The sequence below is a fragment of the Gossypium hirsutum genome, chromosome A11 (assembly GCF_007990345.1).
Source record: "Gossypium hirsutum isolate 1008001.06 chromosome A11, Gossypium_hirsutum_v2.1, whole genome shotgun sequence".
In the NCBI taxonomy this organism is placed as follows: Eukaryota; Viridiplantae; Streptophyta; class Magnoliopsida; order Malvales; family Malvaceae; genus Gossypium; species Gossypium hirsutum.
The window spans coordinates 6,333,314-6,357,933 of NC_053434.1; the positions used below are offsets into that span (position 1 = coordinate 6,333,314).

A 24,620-nucleotide genomic window follows, 5' to 3' on the forward strand; every position below is an offset into this window, starting at 1 on the left:
ATACGTTGAGATACCAACTGTAATTTGATATCATCTCGTAAACCCCGTAAAAATCTCTTACAACTATCAGCTTCAGTTGGAATAAACTCTGAGGCATATCTACTGAGTCTCGAGAATTCCCTCTCATATTCTATTACTGACATGTCACCCTGTTGTAACGTCAAAAACTCTTGTTTCTTATCTTCGATGTACATTTCTTCGATACATTTCTTTCAAAACTCTTTCTGAAATAGATCCCAAGTAATCTGATTCTCTGGTAAATGTCGAACCACTGATTCCCACCATAAGTAAGTTTCTTCTTGTAACAACGATACAGCACAAATCAAACACTCTCGGGGGTACAATCTAATTGTCGTAAAATTCTTTTAGTCGACTCCATCCAATTTTTAGCTACAGATGGATCGACTCCTTTCAGACCCATAAATTTATTGGTACCATACTTTCTCAATTCCTTTATCGGGGCCCGTCTTTGAATTGGAACTGAAGTCATAGCAGGAACAATTTTCACTATTCTTTGTAGTGCATCGGCAATTTTTCTATTTGTATCAGAATCATCTCTATCATTTCTTCTTTCTGCTCTAGGAGGTTGGTTTCTCATCGGGTTAATACTAGGTGTTACCAATTCAGTTTCATCTAACCCATAAGATTCTTCTTCTCTAGTATGTATTTCTTCATCAGTATCATTTATTCTTTCATCCGACATCTTTAATCTATAAAACAAAACAAATAAATAGATCATCATCCAAAAATCCCGGCTCAATTTCGACTCAAAAGTGGCATGTACTTCTAGACTCAATTTCGAGCTCGATATAGCCCGAGAATCAGCTAAACCTGATAGCTCTGATACCAATAAATGTAACACCCCCTAACCCCAAACAGTCGCCAGAACAGGGCTACGAGGCATTACCGGATATATCAGACAACTTATGGATATTTTACAATTATTATAACATTCATAGTATAATTGAAGAATTATGTCCCTATAATGGACTTTCGAAGCCCAACACAAGTATTAAAGTGGAATGGAAGGGGACTTGTTCGAGTATTCAGAGATTTTTTATTTTTTTTATTTTTACAAAAATTTCGACAGCATTTCTTCTTAATTTTTACATAAAACCCCCTTCAAATTCAAACCAAAAACCAAACTAATCCAAAACCAATGGCACAATCAAAAACAATTTAAACCTAAATATATCTAAATCATAACCAATTCATTAACATAGTCATTTAATAACTAAACATTCATAATATTAATCCAAATTAACTAATAACTTCATTCATTTTTCATTCCAACTTAATACCAAATTATATAATATAATATTTACCATTTTATCAAACTAATAACAAAATGTGGTATACCATTCTTATAACCAACATTACAAGTATATCTATATAACTTATACAACACCTAGTACATGCCACTTTCAATTAAGAAAGAAAACGTCACCCAAAATTTGCTGGAGTCGGGATCGTTCAGATGCTGGACCAGGGTACTAGACTCCTATTAACCTGCGCACGGAAACAACCGCACGCTGAGTATTCCGTACTCAGTGGTATTACCATAATTCAAATTATAATAGCAATAAAGAATTTTAATTACCAAACATGTAACTATCTAATTTCACAAATATCAATTCATTCTTAAACTTTCATTAATTAATAATAACGATATAATTTTTATCTATTCTTCAGTTTCCATCACATATTACATGTAACAATTTCAATCACTATATGAACATTAAGTTCATGCCTTTCATTTTCAATCTCAATTTCAATCCACTATTCAACTTTTTCGTTTCTTTCAATATTTCAATAATATAATCAATCAATTTATTTTAAATTTCTCATTTTAGATATTCACCCTATTAACAAATCCGGACTTTGACGGATACACGGATTCCAACCCAACACACCAGTACGGCACATTGTGCCTAAAACGGTACATAGTACCTGATCAGTATATGACACATAAAGTGCCTAAAACCACACACGAGGTGTCTGATACGACACACGAGGTGCCTGAAATACGACACATAAAGTGCCTGATCAGTAAAGCCGGCAAATTCCCGTACACTTCCAGATCCTATGGCATGCCAATTATATCCGACTTAGCCCGACTAGTTAATAGGGTATTTCAATTCTCAATTCACTTTCATTTCCATTCCAAGATTACTTTTCAATTAAAATTTTCACATTCAAATCAATTTACAATTCAATTATACATACACATTCACCATTCAATTCAATTCTCATTCAACTCAAATATCAATACTTACCTTATAATTCACTTATTAAATATAGAATTGATATAAAACATTTAATAAAAAGTAATTTGAATTATAGTAATACAAACCGTGAATTTCTCGTTTTAATCCTCGATAGCTTTCTCCTTTCCTTTGTGCGCCGATGTCTTGGGTTCTTTGTTAACAATTAAACTCCAAGCTTCAAAAACCCTATTTCCCTTTTTCTCTCTTTTATTTTCTTCTTTCCTTCCCCTGCTCGAATGCTTTCTGTTCTCCTTTCTCTATTCTTTTTGTTTCTTTTCTTTACCCTGTTTCTTTTATTCACTTTAGTTACTAATAATATATAATAATAATTTATTTTTATTTTTTTTACCATCCACTTGTCAAAATTATACTATATAACCAAGTAAAAATCTTAAATTTTTACTCCTTTTGCCGCCTCATCTTCCCAAATAGGCTTAATTCCCTATTTGGTCCTTATTATTTCCTACTAATTTATAATTAAATTTTTACTCTTTATTCAATTTAGTCATTTTTACTAATTACTCTAAATTAAGCTAAATTCACCTAATTTAAACCTAATTAAACACATCGCTAAACTCATAAATATTTCTAGTAATTATTTCAAACTCGATTTACTAAGACGGAGGCCCGTTAATGTACTTTTTCGATGCCCGTGAATTTTAGGTCATTACAGAACTCTAGTGACCGATAATATTTCGTAATCCTGTATTGGCAACGGTATAGGGTTAGGGGGTGTTACATGTTATATATGTTTGTACTTTTTTTCCTTCACTACAAATTTTTCCCATATGTTTTTATCTTAGCAAAATTTTAAGGAGGCACATTTTTTATTAACGAACATCCAATAGAAAATATTATAAATATTTTATTATTATAAAGTGGATATCCATTAGAATAAGAATTTTAATATGTTTTAGGATTCCAATGTTCACCTAGGATATCAAAAAAGTTATATTATTACGTTTGGTTCACTAAATTCTTTTCTAATAATGTAATAATAATTTATGAATTTATTTTTATTAATTAAAATATAATATTCATGTATTTAATTTTTATAATAAATTTTACTATTAAGAAATATTTGGATTAAATATTTAATGAAATTTAATTGATTGTTTTTAATTTTTTTAATTTATAATTTTAATTGAAATCAAAATTGTTTCAAAATTGTCTTACATATATTCTCTAAATATAATAATACAATATAACATTTTTATTATTTATTTTATAATAATATAAGCATTTTAATCACAATAATTAATATGGTAATTATTTGTATAAATAATTGAAATTATGAAATTAAAAAATATTCCAAATTAAAATAAAATATTCAATTTCAAAATTAAGTATAATAGTTGAAATTTCCATTAACTCAAATTATTATTTTAATAAGTTTTAAAATTTATATAAGAAATCTTCGACTAAATTTGTGCGACATTTTAGTTAAATAAATTATATAAAAATAAAAAATAAAAATAGGGATATTTAGATATATTAGTTTTTTCCCCTTCTAAAAAATATATTAAATACTAACTATTCAATTAAAAAAGCGAGAGATTAAAAACCCACATACACAGTTTTTTATTTTTATTATTTTACAGATTAAACAAATCATATCTCTACTTTTCCTCTCGATTTCCCGAGCTAATTGGAAGAGTCTTGAAGGTAAAAACCGAAGAAACAAAGGCTCTCTCTCTTTGTGAATCCAATCAAATCGAAGATGTTGAGAGTGGCAACGAGGCGGCTCACTTCTTATTCGTCTGCGTGGAGGTCGCACCAGGCCACCTCCGCTATCGCCTCTCGTCCTTTCATCGACGGCGCCGATTCTTCTGATTGTCTCAGATCCAATTCCTCCTCCTCCTCCTCTTCCTTTTCCTTCTCTTTCGCTTCTCAATTCCTTCTTCCCACCAGAGGTTAGGGTTTCCTTTTGCTTTTCAAATTTTCTCCGCTTTGTTTCACTTTTTCGTCCCAATATGGCGGTCATATCAAATACTATTATTGTTTAGGTTTTCGCTGTGACAGTTTTCATATTCAAATTCTAATTGAAAATACACGCTTTATTTTGCATCATTTTGAAATTTTTTATTTCTTACTTTTGTTCGCTTAATTAATCGAAGTTGCTTACCTCTCTTATGGAATTTAGGAAATCGCTCAAATTATTTAAAATATAGTACAATTGGATCAAAATATGGTCTTAAAGGTTATAGATTTAGCTAATTTAGGAACCCATTTTTTAAGGTGAAAAAAGAATTTGATGTTTGGGGCAAGGCATCTCCCTATGACCACCCCCCCCCAAAAAAAAAAAGAAGGATTGAAAGGTGTCTTTGTTGGTCTAATTTGGTAGCTATGGTTTTTTCGCTTCTATCTACAGCATATTGCCTTTGATCAACAGAGGATTGATCAGCTGTAGTGTTTCTTTAGTAAGTTATGTGAGAGAAACTGTGTTAGAGCATCTTTCAAATGTACAAGATTAGGATTAATGCTTGATATTATCTGTTGGTCCTTTTTTAGTGGCTCGCTATTCCTATTTTTTTTGGAAACATAAATACTGTCTGAAATTGGTTATGATCCTGTATTATCAATTAAATTTGAGAAGTGAAACCTACTGGTTATGAAGCCTTTTTATTTTTTCCTTTTGAGCACCAGTATTTACAAAGCCATGTGCAATGGAGGCTTGACTCTTGGATTTCTTTACCCAAATGGTACTTGTTGCCTGTACCTTTCCAATTCCATGGCATGAAATGATATTTTCCATTCAATATTCCTCCTTTCCTGAAATTCAAATACTAAAATGCTGAAAAAGGTTGTTTTTCTATTTTGTGCTTATTAACTAAAGATATGCTTGTAATGTTTGCTTCAGGTTTTGCTTCTGAGTCACTCACCCCAAAAAGTGACCACAGTGTGATTCCTGATGTTCCAGCAACAGTGGCTGCCATTAAGAACCCCAGTTCTAAAATAGTTTATGATGAATACAACCATGAACGTTTTCCTCCTGGTGACCCCAGCAAGCGGGCATTTGCCTATTTTGTCCTGACAGGTGGTAGGTTTGTGTACGCATCTGTTATCCGTCTGCTCATCCTCAAGCTTGTCCTGAGCATGTCAGCCAGTAAGGATGTTCTTGCACTGGCTTCTCTCGAGGTTGATCTCTCCAGCATTGAACCTGGCAGCACCGTAACTGTTAAATGGCGTGGAAAGCCAGTCTTCATCAGGCGCCGAACTGACGAGGATATCAAGTTAGCGAACAGTGTTGATCTAGGGTCTCTTCGTGATCCACAGGAGGATGCAGCAAGGGTTAAGAATCCAGAGTGGTTAATTGTTGTTGGGGTTTGCACACATCTGGGTTGCATTCCCTTGCCAAATGCTGGTGATTATGGCGGATGGTTTTGCCCTTGCCATGGTTCCCATTATGATGTCTCTGGCAGGATTCGCAAGGGTCCGGCACCATACAACCTGGAAGTACCCACTTACACCTTCTTGGATGAGAGCAAACTGCTTATCGGTTAAGAATTGGTAGTGTTCCTTTGGGTTCTCATAAGTTTTAAAATTTTATTAGATAATGCCGAAGGTTTGTTACAGAATTTTGCTTTTCCTGCCTTGGACTTTGAGGGCATTGTTAGTGTTGTTTTTGTAACTGGAATAATTGCAACTGCAGCCAGTTGATATTTCTCTGAACTCTGAATAATTTTCCCGGATTTTGAGGAGAACCAAATATAATTGTTCTTTAGACTTGACTATTTGCCATACGTGGATGCTGTGGGTGTTTTAAATTATTTTGATTTCTTATTGCAACATAATGATGCTTCACTGTGTTCTTGAACATTTTTATGAAGCCCTATCAAATGCATTTAACAGGCAAAAAACAATCATCACCATTTATGGAAGAGAAAAAACCAGTTAGGGACACCACATTTGCAGTATACAACACAATTCAACCTTTTAATTTTTAGATAGATTGTAACAAAATTTGCAGGTGAAGTAACGCAGATGCCAGTCTACTCCCAGAAGCCTAAATTTATGGCTAAAGCATACATATAGGCCGGTGGAGTGCATTTCAATGAACTGTCAAAATCTGCAATATCACATATCTTTTGTCATCTCTCGAATAGGCCCTTTACATAAACCATGCCTTTTTCACTGAGCTTGAGTTCTTTTCTCATTTGATCTACTTGCTGGTCATCCCCTTGAACAACAATCTCATTCACAGTCCCATCATCAGTAACCAGTATTTTAACTTTGATCTGCTCCTTTCTCGATGCCCGCTTCCAGTAATAAGCTCCTCTGCAAATATATGTATTTTCCATCAAGATAATAAGATAGCATTAGCTTCAAAGTACAATTCCAGAAAAAAAAATAGTAAGGAAAATGGTTTATGTTCATAGAGCTTGCGTGCTTACGCCAATGGACTTAGAACAGTGATCCAGAACCAGTTATTTCCAACATCTGGAAAAGTTATAGTGAGCACAAGGGCAACGCTTGCAAGGCTGATGCAGGTGCAGAATGTCAACAGTGCTGCTTGTCCTCGGCTGGGAACCATCATTCCCTCGAACCTTGAAAATAACAAAAGAGCCGATGGCAAATCTTCATTTTAAGTTCATCAAATTTGTCTTTCTGTAATCCCTAAAAGATAATTAAAAAGAGGATGAATGGGGGTGGTGTTTAACTGATAAAGCTTACGTGATAGTCTCTCCCCTATCGGTGACCACAAAATTGTTGCGAGTGAAGAAAGATAAAATCTCTGCAGCAACTTGATTTGGTGCCTTCTTCTCAGCTCCTTCCCCTATGAATGTCTTCTGCACTATCTGCAAACCAGTTTGCAGCCAAGTAGTGCTTAGCACAAACTTTTTGGACATAGTTTGCCGTTGCTATTTAATCAATTAAATACAAAAAGGAAAGAAACAAGTTATTTAACTACTTGAAGATACCTTGGATTTAACTGAGCGTTTAATGAGGGACCAAAGGCCAGGAACAGAGATGACAAAGAGACCAAGAGAAGTGTAGTAGCTAGACAATGAATAGCCGGCAGTCTCTGCAAGAAAAAACATGGAATCTGGGTTTTGTTGATAATGTTGGAGATGGTCCATAAGAGCAGAAGAAGACACAATGGTTTGCTGCAAGGACAGCCGAGGAAGATGATGTCTTTGGGAACTGGAAGGGGTTGAGACCCGACCTAGCCATGGCTGGTGTAGGTGGTAGGTGTGTGTGCTGGTGAATTTGGAAGGGAGGGTGAAGGAGTAGAGAGCGTGTGGATGTGGGGATGGGATCTTCGTTGCCATTATCCTCCCAAAAGCACAAGAGGTATTATCTCAGCCACTTGAGCTGCCTGGGTTTAAGCAGTGTATTTTGCCCCAGCCTTGGTGCTGCAGTGGTCAGCCACTTGGATGGCCCAGGTTTCACCATCTGTTCTTGCACCAACCACATCGATCTTACAAGTCAACTTTTTTTTTAAAGTTAAACCTACCATATTTCCTTAATTTTTATTTATTTAATTATGATAAGAGGTTTTCCTATTATTTTATTATTTCTTAATTGAAAATTTAAATATTTTTATTATTATGCCTTAAATTTTTTCCTTTATTTTCATAATATCTATTTATTCTCTTCATAATTTATTTATTTATTTTTATTGTGATTAAAAATAATTTAGTAAAAATTTGTGTTATGTCTGATTTCTCATATTCTCTCAACCAAATAAAAGAAAATTACATTTTAACTAATCAAACCAAATAAAAAAAATTAACATACAAATAAGTAAATCTAAATAACGTAAATCCTAGTAATACAGAGGTAATCAGACATTTTTCGATCCAAATGTTAGTATAGATATATTATAGCACCTATTAAAATTTTTTATTTATATTAATTTTTAAAAATAGCTTTTATTTATTAATAAATTAAGTGTGCATATTTGAAAAAAAAGAAAGAAAAGTAGGATGATATTTTCTGAATGAAATAAATGTCAAGAATTGAAAAGTGAGGGATGAAATTGAAAAAAGGGGAAAAGGTGGAGGTTAAGGCAATGTGAAAGATAAGGGAAGAGTAATATAAGATTAAAGAAAATATACAACGTTTACTTTGAGAACTAAAAGTCCACGCGAGCCAATGACCTTTAAGCTATTTACCGTCAACCCCCTCCCCACCTTACTAGGCTAATAGCCGAGCCGATAATTATTACTTCAACAAAAAATCAAATCAATTTTTATTTCTTTTCTTAGGACGACAAACTTCTTTTTTTCTACTACAAAATAATTCAACCATATATTGTATAAAAGATATTTTAAATATTATAAAAAATATTAGTATGATAATAGGATTATTACTAATAAAAATAACAAAAAAATAAACATCATATGCAATTTTATCAAAATGTTCTAGTATGTATTTGTTGGGTTATTTCCTCTTTAATATTTAACATATATTCATTATCATCTTATATTGGTCATTAACCAAGTTCATCAGCATTTGAAATTGAATTTTTAGAATTAAGATCGTTAATATTTTCTTTCATGTACTCTTTCAAGTATAAATAATCTCAATTCTACCTTATGATTGAAATAATAAAATATGTAGCATTCTAATATGATTCAACCTTCTTCTTTTTTATGTTATATTAAGGTAATGTTGTTAATATAAGAAATATTTTTTTTAGAACAACAAATGTCTTCTTGACCATATTTAGAAGCCTCAAATGTTTTAAATTAAAAAGTTTGCAAACTATCTATAGTGCTTGTATCTGATATTATTCTCTCAAATGATATTATACCTCACCATATGATGTGAGAAAATCTTTTATATTTGTATAACTTGTATCGACATTAAAATATTTGGATTCATAGACTAAATAATTTATAGCTTTAATTGCAAATTTAATTTAAAAATATATATATATGCTAGGTTATATCGCTTTTCATAATACTAAATTAAGTAAAAAATTAAAATAAAATTTACAATATATAACTTTTATAAAAAATATTTTATAAATTGTTCATCTTATAAATAATATAATTTTTTTGCCATAATTCTAGAAAGCTATTTTTTATAAATAAGTTAAGATAAAAAAATCATAACATTTTTATGAATAAATATATTATTTTTTATAATATATAGTATGGGCACTAATAAATTATGTCAATACTTATTAGTCATAACTTTTTATAATAAAATTTTCAATCATAACTTTATAAAATACATAAATTATTTTTATAACATAATTTATTAAGATTTATAATACATTTTTTTTGTCAAAACCATAATAAACACTGTACGTGTTCATACTATAATATAATTATTATAATTTGTATAAAAATATTTTTTTAAAAATTTAGATTTTGGTGTAATTACTCCAATTCTCATTATCACTCTAAGAAATTGAAAGTGTAATTGGGTGATTCAATTACACACAATTCTATGGAACCCACTAATATATCATTCTTATATAATTACAAATAATATATCATTCTTAATTTACCAATTTTCTTTCAAATAAAAAATCTTTCACAAAAATCTTGAAAATAGTTTAAGATGAAAGCAATTATTTAAATTCATTAAAAAAGATTTTACACATTGGTAATAATAAATTTATTAATTTTTAAATTAAAATGATAAATATTCAATAAACTAAATTATATTTTTAATATCAAATTAAACATTATATTTTTAAAATCTAGTTTGCTGTAAATTTTTAAAAAGCAAATGTTACAAACCGATACTTATGTAAGATCCATTCGATTATGACACACTTATGAAATAAAAAAAATAACGAAAAAGTATATTTTTTAAAATTTTATATTCGAATTAAATAAATTTTTGGTTAAAATGATACGTCGAAGGTTTAAAATTTTTTATATCAAATTCAAATATCATTGTTTGTTATTTTTTATATACATAAAAATATAAACATGAACACATCTTTATAATAATATAATTTATTTTTTTAAAATATAATTTTTAATTATTTTCTGACTGAATTAGAATTTGATTGATGGATGACACTAATTCAATTAAATATAAATTAGTGAGTTCAGTGCTACTTAACCAAGTCACACCAACTCAATTGAGAATAATTTAAAATAATTTTTTATTTTTATATGTTAATAAATAATAATTCAAAGGTACATTTGTTTTTTTTTTAAACAAAAACTACTTTAAAAAATGTTTGATATTGTGCAAGTGATGTATTTTGGTCTTCATAGTTGTAGTTTTTAGCATTTTGTAGAAGGTTGGACCTACATAACATCTATTATGTTAGTTTTGATGATTGATTTTATGCACCATCAATGCTAAAGAGCTTTTGGGAAGCATCTTGCGTTATTGTTGTTAATTAGAGTTCATTGTCAATATAATTTAACAATGGCAAGATTAAGATATTGTTATTAGCAATTGACCACGATGATCCATCTCTAGTGGTTTTCTAGTATTGCTCATTTAGTAGTTATTGTTATGCATATGTAACGACCCGAATTTTACCGTTACCGAAAAAGTATATTTTTGGGTCTCCGTTTCTGAAAAATGGATTCGTAAATATTTATTAAAAATATTTACGAAGTCAATTGAGTGGTTAATTAGAGTTTAATTAAGTAAATTTAGTTTAATTAAGAGTAATTAGGAAAAATGACTAAATTGAATAAATGATGAAAGTTGAATTGTAGAATAAAAGAAAATGAAGAGGACCAAAATGGCAATTATGCCATTTGTCCTAAGTGAGGCGGCATAAACATAAAAATCTGAGATTTTTTATGTGTTAAAATATATATATTAAATTATTATTATATTATAGTATATTATATTATATATTATATTATATAAATAAGTAAAGAAACATAAGAAACAGAATGAAAGCAAACGAAACAGAGAAGAAACAGGGAAGAAAGAAAGAAAGAAAAAGAAAAAGGAAAATTTGGGTTTCAAGGCTCAAAGTTTAATTTGAAATCTCGGCTAAGAAAGGACAAGACAAAGTCAACGGGAGTTAGCTCGAAAATTACGGTTTGTATTTCTATAATCCGAACTTAATACTTAATTGTTGAATTTATTTCTTAATATGTATATTAAGTGTTTTGAAGTAAGAATTATTGTGTTTTGCAAATGAAATGGATTGATATAGTATATGATGAAATTATTGAATTTATATTGATTGAATTGGCGTATATATATAGATATATATATTGAATATTGAATATATATTGATTATTTGAATTGAATTGAAATATAAATTGTTGAAAATTTTAAATATGAGATTTGTGATATTTGGATATTTGTTATTGAAAAGTGAATTGAATTGTATTGAATTATGAATTTATGTGATTAATTAAAATGTGTATTGATTGAAAAAAATTGAAAGTGAATTGAATACCCTATTAACAGTATCGGGCTGAGTCGGATATAGTTGGCATGCCATAGGATTGGAAGTGTTCAGGGATTCTTCGACCTCGAGTCGATGAGACACTGGGTGTCACTATATTTCTTCGGATAGATTCGATGAGGTACTGGGTACCAACTTTACTTCGGTTAGGCCGATGAGACACTGGGTGTCAAATATTGCTTCGAACTATCCGATGAGGCACTGGGTGCCATATTGGTGTGTTTGGTTGGATCCGTGTATCCGCCAAGGTCCGAGTCTTGTTAATAGGGTTAAATAAGTGAAAAGATAAGTCGAGTGAATTTGATTGATTGAGCTATTGGAATGAAATGAGAAATTGAATTGAGAATTGAAATTGAGATATGAGATTGAAAACATGAACCAAAAAGTTCATGAAATGAGTGAAGTTCAAATGGATGATGATTGATGTTAGAATGAATTAAAATGGTATATTGTTAAGAAATAAAGTGTGAAAACAAGTGAATTGTGAATATATTGTATAGAATTTATACGGTAAGTAAATGAAAAGAATTGAACAAATATGTTATTGTGTTTGTTATATGACTTGTATAGAATTTATATGGTAAGTAATTGAAAATTTATCTATAAAACAAATAAATGAATACTTATAATTGTTATTGTGATTTTAAGTTTAATTGTTATATTATTAAGTGTTCGGATTATGGAAATACCACTGAGTATACCATACTCAGCGTACGGTTTGTTTCCGTGCGCAGGTTTAGTAAAGATAGAACGTTGAATCAGCATCCCAGTTCGATCCCGAATTCATTAAGGTAAAGTGTGTTAATTATTGGTAATGGCATGTACCTAGGATGTTTTATGAGAGTCATTTAGGTTGTAGATCATGAAATGAGTAAATTATGGTTGGCAACGGTATGTAGTATGAATTTTGAAATTTACTAAAAATTCGTAGTGATTCTAAATTAGTTCCGAATTAAATTTACTGTTCATATTGGACCGCGAGGGCCCATTAAAGGGACGACATCTTAAAACTAGGATGTGTGTAAATATTTATTTTAATTAATGACCGAAATTAGACTGTACTGACTGGTAATGTCTCGTAACCCTGTTCCGATGACGGTATAGGGTTAGGGGGCGTTACAGCATATCTGTCTTTCACTAGACTTTTATGATGGCCACAACATGCAATAGTTAGAACATTAGGACATACAATTTTAAATATCATTTTCATTTTATTAATTTGATATATTTTTCTATTTTTTTGCTATTGTTCAGTGAATTATTTATCATTCTAATTTATTATGGAAGAAAATCTCTTTATGTAAGAAAATCTTTTTTTTTAAAAAATCCTTAAATTAATTTATTTTTAAATAAATATTCTATTTGGTATAGTACTTAAAAAAACTCAGATAATTTAATAGGTTACGATTGTTATTTGGGATAAATTTTAAAATTATACATGATTTTTTATTTAATGTGTAATTGTATACATAAACTTTAATTTAATGCAATTATATACGTAAAACTCTAATTTTGGTTCAAATGTATATTTAAAACTTTAATTTTAATTTAATCATACATATTTAAATAAATACATCAATTTATTTTTATACTGAATAAATGTAATTATTTATATACGCAATATATAAATATAAAATTATATTATATCAATAATTATGTTAATAATTTACAACAATTAAATTAAATAAAAAAATTAAATATAAAATTATATAAAATTAAAATTAAAATTATATAAGCGAGGCGAGGTGTAGGAAGCGGCTAGACTGTGAAAGCCAAGAGCCGAGGCTAGGCTAGGCTAGGCTAGGCGCCAAAGAACGAACGATTCAATGGCTTCACATAACGGTTCCGAAAAACCGCACCCGCCCCCACCACCCTCCCCCTTCTCTCTCTCCCCTCTTTGTAATGTAATGCAATGTTAATTCTATTCCACTCTTCTCCCTTCTATCTCTATCTATCTCTTAACATTCTCTCCTCTTTGCCTTTCTCTCTGTTTATTGGATAAACCTCAAACCCTCTCTTTTGTTTCCTCTTTTTTCCTCTCTCGCCGTTTCTTCTAATCCCAAATTCTTCACGTCCCTTTTCTCTCCCCCTTCGTTTACCCTCTGTTTTTTTCTTTTTGCCTTTTTCTCAATCCACTCGTTCCAAGGTACTTCTTTTTTGCTTCTTTCATAAGAAATCTTTTTCGGATTTGATTGTTTTGTTATTTACAAAAAAGGGTTTCCTTTATTTCAATATATCTCCTCTTCAAGACTCGGCAAACAGTTTTTCTTTTTTGCTTTGTTTGTTGATTCAATGTGTTTTTGTTATTCATGGGTTTTTTTTTGTCTGATTCCGGGCCATTTTTTTTTGTTGGGTGCTTGCTGATTATTTTAATTTAAAGTGTAATTGTTTGAATTTTATAAAGATGTTCTCTTTTTTTTGTTGCCCTGTATTGGATTACCGCCGTTGTTAGTTATTTTTATTGTGGATAAAGTTTCTATATCTTCCATTGTTTACTATATGCTGCACACTGAATGTTCTGTTAAATTGAATTGCAAATATTTAGTTGAGTAAATACTTGGTGTAAAGGGAAAATTTTTAACTTGGTTAGCTTTATTGCTGTACTTACTTCATTTGGATCCGATTCATGTTTTGACTAGTAAGACTGAATAGAAAAAATCAGAATCAATTTTCCTCTTTTGGTTAATTTGCGGGAGGCAGGCGGACTGTTTCTTCGGATTAGATGCTGTGCCTTCTGCTATGGTCGTGAAGCTCCTTTTCTGGCATATTATTATTGGTTGAAAGCAATTGGGGTTCCTTATTTCGCAAAGCAGAAACCAAATTAGAATTTCAGATCTTTTTTATTTACAATATTACTTTAACATTTTTCTAATATGCTTAAGATTTGTTTTCTGATGCACCTTTTTGTGTATATATGCATTTAAAAGCAGTGGATGTGTTGTGCTTTGTCTGATTAAACAGTCTTATGCATTGTTCTAATTCAAAGTTGATTAAGATGTGGGTGTACAGCTTTCTTCAGATTATGTATTGTGCCTGCTGCTATGGTTGTGAAGCTCCTTTTCTGGTGGATTATTATTGGTTGACAGCAGTAGGGGTCCCTTATTATGCAAAGCAGAAACCAAATTAGAAATTTGTTTTTAACATGCTTAAATTTTTTTTCTGATATATTTTTTTCTGTGTATATATGCATTTAAAGGCAGTGGATTGGTTGTGCTTTGCCTAATTAAGCAGTCTTATGAATTGTTCTGATGGTGATTCTTATTTGGGTGTACTGCTTTTTTTTTTAATGGTTCAATGGTTTTCCTCAGTTGCATACAATTTAGTACTGGTTTTCTGTTTGCACATGCAGGAAAATGTTTGCTGCCTTTTCTTTTGACATCTGATATCAATGGCAGCTGACCAACGGAGAAAACGACTGAATGGTGCAAGCATTGCTGGCTGCAATTCTTGGGTCCAATACAGAACCAAAAAGAAAAACTAGAGTCTCCAAGAAATGATCTAAACACAAAATCTTGTATTTCCCTTGAGTGGGACGGGAACCAAAAAAAAGTTGTTGCCAAAAGGGAACAAATTGGCTTAAGTTGGCGGCATTTAAGACCATTTACAGATTCCACAGTACATTACCACAAAGTCTTGGCAGATGTTTTGACTCTACCTCATGAAATTTTCGACTTAGAGAACTTGAAAAGGGTGCTTTCGTATCAGGTAATATTCTTATTATTCATAACCAGTTGCTTCTAATCTCCTCTGTCTTCTGATCTCATGCCTCTTGGAATTTACATGAAATTGTTACAGGTTTGGCAGACTCGTCTGTCTGAAAACGAGAGAAATCTTCTGATGCAGTTTCTTCCCACAGGGATAGACAAAGAGCAGACTCTGCGAGCCTTATTTTCTGGAGATAACTTTCACTTCGGAAATCATTTTCTTAAATGGTAAGTATATGTATATTCCCTCTTGACACTTTTTTCACTCTGTGGATGATGGATCCTATCTTCTTGTAGTTTCTGTTGGCTGTCCATTGGCAAATACATTTACCCATAAGCATATATTTTGCAACTTTACTACTTTGGATTTCCTTATAAAGAAGTTATAGCTCTTGGGGTATTTACTATTTGTCTCTCTAGTTCTATTTCAGGAGATATAATATTCAGGATTCTAATGTAGAGTTTGAATCTGCTAGATTTGACTGGAATTTTTGCTTACAGGGGTGCATCACTTTGTTCGGGTCATCTTCACCCTGATAAAGTTATTAAGGAGGAACGGCGTTTGAAGGCCGAGAAGAAAGCTTACTACTCAGAGTTACAGGACTACCATAATGAGTATGTGAAAAATAATTAAATTTACCCATGAATATATAGGCTGTTTTTGGCAAAGGTGCATTTGGTGCCTAATAATGTGGTTGCAACAATTGTGTTGCTTCTTGTGGCAGTACCATAGATTATCTGCAGAAACTGAAGGAAAAATGGGAAAGCTGCAAAGACCCAGAACAAGAAATTGTGCAGAAGTTATGGAGGTTTGTATTTGCCACAGTGTTTCAATTTTCTGGAAAGTGGTTGGTTTTGGCAGAGGAAGGTTCTTCCCTGTGAAATTGGTCGGTGTAACTTGTTTCTCTACTTCATTGCATAACATCATCATGATAGGGAATACGATAGCATTGTTTTCTCAGTTTGAGCCTTTTCCCTTGAGATTGGTTGTTCCAAACAAAAATGAAGAATTGAAATTTTGTGCTTACCCTTTTATTGAACATTTAGTTCTTTTTATGTGCTAAAATCAAATCTCATTTTTGGGTTACAATCAATTCCTTTGATAGGTCAAAAAGGGTTGGTAAGAAAAGGGTTTTCTCACATTCAAATGAATCTAGGCTTGGCAACGTTGAGCAAGATGTTACAGCGACTTCTGAATCTTCTTCTTGGGTTGCAGATGAGAAAGCATGCAGTAGTGATAACCAGAACTCTTCTGCTCTGAAGGATGGAAAGATACAAAGAAGGTAGTCTCTTTTTTTCCATCATGAACCACCATGCTGCATGTATTATTATTTCTTACCTTTGTTTGTGGTTTAGGTGGTTCTCAATCTTGTCATTTTTTCTGAACTAGAAATTATGTGTTGTCAAGGGCACAAGGTGCACTCTAGGCGCTAAAACCATTCTATTGCCTCAGGCACAAGGCACAGAAAAGTGTTAGTCTGAGTGAAGTAAAGCGCGATATGTATATGTGTGAGTTTTTGCAAGTCTGTGTGTGTATAATATATAAGGCTTAAGATATAAGATAAACTCTAAAGTGTGGTTTTGTTTATCTACAGAACATGCAACTCTTTTATCGGTCAATGTGCATTATGAATTATAGAGAATTTAATGCTCAAATATTGGGAATTATAGAGTTTGTTATCATCCCTTCATTACTAGTAAAGGTATATCAAATGAAAACTGGGAAAAACAAAGGAAATTAAAAGGAATTTCAATCAGGTAGGCTTTCTATGCCTATAGCCTTACAAATAGTGTACCTAGGCACACCAAGCGTGCACTTGATCAATTGGGCCTCGACTGGAAGGGTCTGAGGCATTTTTGTTGAACTTTGCTAAGGAACAAGGTGCAGGCGTGCCTGGGTGCATGCCTTGACAACACTCATGTGTACCATAACCATGTTTAAGAAACTTTTGCAGCATTTAGATCTCCTGGTCGGAATTTGTAATGGTGGCTGGACTAGTTTTCTCTTAGTTTTACTCTGTTTATATTTATTTCACGGTGAATAATCTTATTAGTTGTCATGGATATTAGTATGTACAAGAAAAGGATCATCAAGGACAAAGGTGAAATGCTCTTGACTGCACCAGATTATGCACCGACTCTGGAAGCAAGACCCAAAAAAGGTGACAAGATACGCAAGCACAATATTCAGCACTGTGATGGTGCTAAATACATGTCATGTTTTAAGGTCAGCAGCTGCTTTAATTGGTATAAAATTATAAATTACAGGATTATTTTGAGTAGGTGCCTTTTATCTTGAACAAATATCTCCTTGGATTAGAATTACCCTTTCTGATATAGGATTAGTTATTAGTTAAACTTTTGATTGGCTGATGGAAGCATGCAACTTTCGAAAGCTTCCTTTTTGAGCCGAACCAGTGGCCAGATTCCTAGCTTATTGTTTCTACTGCGATATGATTCATTTCTGCTTGGTTAACTTGTCACTCCTTTATAGTTTATAGTAAACTCTCAGTTATCACCATTATACTGTGGGGCAGGAATAACGACTATATACCAGTGATACTTGTATTATATACCCTCCTGTTATATTCTTTAACTGAGGATTTCTTTAGTGTCTATTACTTTTCAGCCTTCTCTCGTTCTCCTGTTCTTCCTAAGGTTATTAATGGGTAATTTGCCTTTGATATGTTTCAGATAAGCAAGAAGCAACATGATCTTTTTAAGAATATGGAACAGTCTGGTAAAAGCATTCAATCTAGGTCTCTCACCCGTGTTTTAGGTGACATCGATACCTTGCATGTGCAACCATATGAAGTATTCGTGGAAGAAGAGCAGAGAAGGTTGCATGAACATTGGTGAGTGTTGAAAGTAAACAATCCTTTCTTGAACTCTGGAAAATTCACTATACCTCTGCTCAAAATAATGTTGTTTAAATAGGTTGAGACTGGTAAAGGAAGATCTCCCTGCATCATATGCAAACTGGAGAGAGATACAGTCGCAGAAATGGAAAATAACCAGGTTGTTGGAGCAAGAGATGAAAGAGAAACTAGATACGCTGCTGGAGGTTTGTTTGCATGTCTTTAACTCTCACCACTTGTATATGTATAGTTCCTTACTTGCAATCTGTTGTTTGACATTCATCAAAACTCGTTGGATCTGTGTTTCTTTTCTATGGGCTTTGAACATCTTTTCCGCTTTTTTTCCTGATATTTTAGGGGGTGGTGGTTGTTGGGGCTTGAGCCATAGCATATGCTTCACAACTTATCTTCTTGACACTTTGCTAAGAAGTTTTAGCAGCTTTGAACATCCTGTATGCTACTAAAATCTTGATATTTTTTGGTGTTTTAGGATGAAGAGGATGAAGATACATTGGTCCAGAATCAGGAAGCCAATGTTGTTACAAATTTGCCTGTTCTAGATGTAGAGGAAGAGGATCCTGAGAAGTTGCTCGAATATCAAAAGGATACTGAAGCAATAGAAAGTGAGTCCAGCATGGAAGATGGGGAGTCTAGTCTGGCCTTACCACAGAATCAGTCTCCACAGCAGATTTCTTCTATTGATAGTGGCCGGTTGTGCAATTATGCAGAGTCTGAAAACAATGAGAACCTCTCAAATTCAGATGTTGCATCTTCAGATGTATCCGAGCACTCAGACAATTTGAACACTGCTGATGCAACTGTTAGTCAGGAAGTTCCCGTCTCTTCTGCGGAAATTGTTTGGCCAGCAGATAGCATGCCACACTCTTACCATGATTCTACTGCTGGCCACAAAGGCACATCTACCAGTGGATTGCCATTTATTCATGAAGACAATGAAGACCAACAGAACCGAATGATTGATCTGGAATCAGACTCGCACAAAGAAAATAATGGAAAGGATATGTTGCATAGACTTTCTGAAGATGGTTCCTTTAGTTATACAAATCAGGACCGAAATGAGATGCTTCAATCTTTCTTCAAAGATCAGGGAGTGCCACCATATCATATTGAGCAGAAACAGGCAGGGCTAGATTTCCAGCCCCCAAAAATCTATTGATGGGAGATGGTCATTTTAATGGGCAATTTCGGGAGCAGTTGCAGTCATCATTGCTGTTAGAGGAGAGCAAAGAGGCAGAATGAGGTTTATATGGGACAGAACATGCCACAAAATATTTACTCCACTGGGGGTAGGTACTTGTCACTGAGGCAAGAACACCTGCCTTCAGAAAATATGCAAGATTGGGCAGTCACTCCTGCCGCATGCCAGCGCTTTCCAACATCCGTTGAACAGTAGAGAACTGTTGAGTCAAAACTGGTTTACTGGAGAGCATCAAGTTCCAGTTCGTGGTGGATGGGCTGGTTCAGATGGTTTTAGTGGCCAAAGTCAGAGTATCATGAGTGCAAGCAATGCAGATCAGAGCTTTTTTAGTGTTCTATCTCACTGTAACCAATTTCATTCGAGCAGCCCTTATGTATCAATGGGCTCTACTGGGCAGTTCATTCCACAGAGGAACAATGGAATGGTGAGGGGGGGGCCTTCTGGAATAATTGGAAATAGTATGCAGCAAGCTGCTCTTCCGTTCGATTATTTAGGTACTTGTGATACAACTTCCTCATTGATGGCTGCTGATGATTCAGGATGGATGAACATACAACATCAGAATCCTGCTTTGCGTGATCCAATGGGGAAACAATTTTAAGGTCATGGAAAGGTCCTTTTTTTAATTTTGTTTCTGAGGAGTGGAAGGCCTAAAGTTCATCATTCATGAACTGGCTTGGATGATTGCGAGATATGCTGAACAAGTACTTCATGTGATTGGTGGTTCGTTCCTATAATTATTTTTAGAGGGATGGTAGAGAAATCGACTTTCTAGGTTACAAGATTCCAAAGCTAGGTCTCAGTACATACCTATACAAAGAGCCAACTGAACTCAACACAAAACAAACACAAACTATTAGGTGGGGTGGTGGGAGGTAAGTCGTGACTTGTGAAGGATGAAAAAACCCTGGCATGGCATCTCATATTTGGTAGATTTACATATCACAACTTAGGTTTCTTTTTCTTTTTCCTTATTTCATATTCCCTCGTTTGATCCCATTGACTATATCAAGTATACTCATAATGTTGGAGGCTTTAATTACAGCTGCTTCTCTGTCTCTTAGTTGAATAATGTGTTTTTATGGTGTTGTGGATTTCGTAAGAGTACAATGGAATGACAAGGACTTTGTATTTAAATATTTACCTATACAAGAGCCAACTGAACTCAACACAAACAACACAAACTATTAGGTGGGATGGTGGGAGGTAAGTCGTGACTTGTGAAGGATGAAAAACCTGGCATGGCATCTCATACTTGTAGATTTACGTATCATAACTTTATATTCAATAATGTTGGAGGCTTAAATTAAGCTGCTTCTTGTCTCTTAGTTGAATAATGTGTTTTATGGGGTTGTGGATTTGGTAGCAGTACAACAGAATGACAAGGACTTTGTATGTAAATATTTACAAAGAATTTCAAAGTGTGAACAAATAGTCCTGCCACATTTGACAATTTTGCAGTAATAATGTCATCACCATAATTGCTGCATATCATATACTGCTATTACTTACAATCAAATTTGAACAGATAGTCACTGCCACATTTGACATTTGCAGTATAATGTCTTCACAAATTGCTGCATATCATATACTTTATTACTTACATCACCTATCATCTATATATTTGTATTGAATCTAGATAATGACGATCCAAGTTGCCATTATTTGTAGCTGTCATTGTGTTTTGTATGACTATGCAATTGCACCATCTCAACAACCGTCTGCTCCGTTCTGCAAAAAAAAAACCGACAAGATTATTTGTGGAGCAGTTTAATCTCAAAATCGTTTTTTTTAACCTAGAAATAAAAGAAATAGTATAATGGACAAGTTAGGTAACCTTAGGAAACGAGATAAAAGATAATCATTAATATGGCTGCCGAGGCAAGACTGAATAGTGTCCATTCCAATGTCATCTGCACAAACCAACCAGAAAAGAAAACCACAGTTTTGCCGGACCGTACAAACGCATCTAGATCTTGTTTTGAGTATGAGAAAATATCCAGAATAACTCTAAAGAGAACTGATAGTTATTACATTTGCATTGGCAACAATTCTAGTTCGCTACCTCTTTCGAATATGAACAGAAGAATCTGCGGAAAAGCCATTTTATGTTCTGTCATCTTTTTTTTCAGTTTTTCACTGCTTTAATTTTCAGAATTGCTTATTGAAGCCGAACAGAAGTGTCCGCGTACAGGCGTATGCAAGCTAAGCTTCAAGAGATTCTCCCTAGGTCAGCTTCCACTTGAGCAGAGAACACCGCGAAGGACGCCCTTCCTTGACCAACAACTTGGTCCATTCACATGTTGAATCCATTTCCGTACTCAGAAAATGATGGATCAAGGGACTTTCTTCCCCGACAGCAATTCTAACATTACAACACCCAAACTGTACCACATCTGCCTTGTCGGAGACCCGGCAGTTGTTGCATATTCTGGTGCTACATAACCAAATGTGCCAGCAACATCTGGGTGGCATGGTCTCAGAACTTCTAAAAGCCTAGCCAACCCAAAGTCGAGAGGAAGGCATTAAGATTTTCATCAAGCAGAATGTTGCTTGGCTTGATGTCTCGATGAACTATCCGGGAGAACACACGAGTAATGGAGGTAAGCAAGAGCCTGAGCTATATCCACTGTTATATTGTAGATAACTGACCACTGTTCGTTTTTTTCCGGGACTTGTCATGAATGAAGTCTCAAGGTTTCCACCAGAAAGGTAATTGTAAATCAAAAACATTTCATTTTCCCCCAACATAATATCCAATAAGAGTTACAAGGTTCTTATGTCGAATTCTTCCCTAGTGTTCTTATCTCTGCATCAAATTGCTGACACCTTGAAATACGACCAATATAAAGCTTCTTTACAGCTACATGATAGCCCTGCGGACAACTCTGCTTTGTAGTTGATCCAAATCCACCCATACCAATGAGGTTTCGGGTGCTAAAGTTACCTGTAGCACTAACTACATTATCATAATTCAGCTCATTTGGAGCACAGCAAAAGTCACCACCACTTTTCCTTCAAGAGCACCAAGTCCTTAACTTTTTTCCCTTCTAAATCGACAGATAAACTGCACGCACCATACAAACAAAAAAAAACAAAAAAGCAGAAGTTATCTGAAATTATAAGGGTTCCGAAATTCCCTCTCCTTTCTGAAATCTGATGCAGGAGTCTTGGTATCGAACCGGAAAGGTCATTAAAAGAAAGGTCCAAAACAGTCAGATGAGAAAGCAAAGAGAAAGATGGGGTATTTCCCCATAAAGCCGATTGTGGTCTAATAAAATGGTTTCAAGATTTCCAGCATTTGTTAGGCTAGCAGGGATGGATCCTGTAAGAAAATTGTGGGAAAGATCAAGAACCTTAAGCAGTGCCAATTGACCGAGTTCGGGTGGAATTTCTCCACTTAAGTTGTTGTCTCCAAGAGATATCCATGTCAGGTTCTTCAACTTCCCCAGCTGATTTGGCAAAGATCCAGAGAGTATTTCCTCTAAGGTCTAGCCATTCAAGCATCGTCAAGTTGCCAATACAAGGATCTATGGATCCCTCAATCCGATTATATGCTGCTTCAACTCTATTAGCCGTACACAATCAAGAAAAAAGGTCTTCCGATCCCACCTACTATCTTGTTTTCATTCAAGTTAACCGAGACACTCTGCAACTTATCACAATCAGATATTAGCTCCCTATGAGAAGAACCATTGAACATGTTATTATTCAGTAGCAACCTGTATGAAAATTTACTATCATTAGCCAATAACTGATCTGCGATGAAGAACACCGGTATCGAGCCAGTGAAACTATTCCAGCTTAGATCATGGAGTACTGCAAAACTCTCATCCATCATCAACCCCATCTTAGAACCCCAAAAAGGAAGATTACCATACTCGAATTCAACCCATGTGGAACTAGACGATAGAACATGAGAAACCATGACCCATCACAGCTGCTTTCCTGTTGTATCCATGAATATTACCAGAAATATTATTCCTACTAATGTTGAAGTATGTCATACAAGAACATTTAGCTTCCAAGGAAGGTACCCAAACAAATTATTGGAACTCAAATCCAAGAAAGTAAGGTTCTTGCACATCACAATGCTTTCTGGTATCACACCATCAAAGTAATTCTGCCCCAAATTTAGGACCCTGAGTGAGCAAAACTCACTCCATTTAGCAGGCAACCCCCCTCGAAGATTGGCTCTTGGCGCCCACAAGACCTCCAAACTAGAATGGAAAAATAGTTCTAAAGGAACACCGAGGTCGAATGCATTGAATTCTCCTCGATAACCATCCATGTAACTTGTTTTCGCATCAGAACCGAAATCTATCAAATTGGTTAGCACAAGAGCTGATAATTTCTTACAGTCTGCTATCTCCTTTGGAATTACATCAGTGAGACTGTTCCTAGAAACATCTAGAACCCGAAGCTCAGTAATTTGGCCTATTTCAGCTGGAATCTTGCCTTCTAAAAGGTGTAATCAAGCAACAAAGTCCTCAAGTTTTGCAATTCCAATCTCAGGGGGTATATTGCCAACAAGAGAGTTATTAGACAGGCTCAAATGAGTCAAAAACTCACACCTGCTAGAATTATCAACACTAATCCTACCAGAAAACAGATTATTGGACAAGTCGATAACTTTCAAGTGCTGTTACCGATGAGTTTATCTGGTATATGACCAGAAAATGAGTTGAAAGACAAGTTGAGAACATTGAGAGAAGAAATAGAGCTTATCTGGACCGGAATCTGGCCGGAAAAATTGTTGCCTGGACTTGGAGAACCTGCAAAAACTTAAGGTCTCCAATAACACCAGGGATCTCCCCGGAAAGCCCATTGTGGGAAGCGACAAAGCTATCACTTTATCGGAGAGTTAGCGCATTTGACACCATACATAAGCATGACTTGAAGAAGAGTTCCAAGTGGATAAAAGGTTTGACGGATCATAAAAAATGGAGTCTTTGAAGCTGAGAAGAATAGCAGAGTCGGGAGTGGAGGATTTGAGAGTGTGAAGCTGAAAGAAAAGAGCAAAAACCAGAGAATGCCATGTTTTTTGGGTTCCGTTGTTACAGATTAGAACGTAACGAAGAAAGAAGATGAAAGAGATGGCCGGCAAGAATTTCACAGAAACTACTAATGGGGTGAAATGTAAAAAAAATGAGAAGTGTCAGAGAGGTACACCACAAGTGAAAATGAAATGAAAGGCAAGGGCTTCATTGTTCATTG

At 33.8% G+C, this 24,620-nt stretch overlaps 2 protein-coding genes and 2 pseudogenes across 2 annotated transcripts; 2 read left to right on the forward strand and 2 right to left on the reverse strand.

The window, feature by feature from the left end:
- Positions 1-3,790: 3,790 nt before the first annotated feature.
- Positions 3,791-5,991, forward strand: LOC107924147 (cytochrome b-c1 complex subunit Rieske-4, mitochondrial). Its single transcript, XM_016854456.2, has 2 exons — positions 3,791-4,180; positions 5,128-5,991. Exons 1-2 carry the CDS (start codon positions 3,988-3,990, stop codon positions 5,769-5,771), a joined length of 837 nt encoding a protein of 278 aa, XP_016709945.1. The 5' UTR covers positions 3,791-3,987; the 3' UTR covers positions 5,772-5,991.
- Positions 5,992-6,111: 120 nt separating this feature from the next.
- On the reverse strand, positions 6,112-7,683 carry LOC107924148 (protein COFACTOR ASSEMBLY OF COMPLEX C SUBUNIT B CCB1, chloroplastic). Its single transcript, XM_016854457.2, has 4 exons — positions 7,190-7,683; positions 6,942-7,066; positions 6,662-6,814; positions 6,112-6,545 (listed from the first exon to the last, which is right to left on the reverse strand). Exons 1-4 carry the CDS (start codon positions 7,538-7,540, stop codon positions 6,359-6,361), a joined length of 816 nt encoding a protein of 271 aa, XP_016709946.1. The 5' UTR covers positions 7,541-7,683; the 3' UTR covers positions 6,112-6,358.
- A 7,288-nt stretch (positions 7,684-14,971) lies between these two features.
- LOC121203550 (uncharacterized) lies at positions 14,972-20,540 on the forward strand (annotated as a pseudogene).
- A 1,089-nt stretch (positions 20,541-21,629) lies between these two features.
- LOC121209872 (LRR receptor-like serine/threonine-protein kinase RPK2) overlaps positions 21,630-24,620 on the reverse strand; it is a 3,545-nt pseudogene continuing 554 nt past the window's right edge.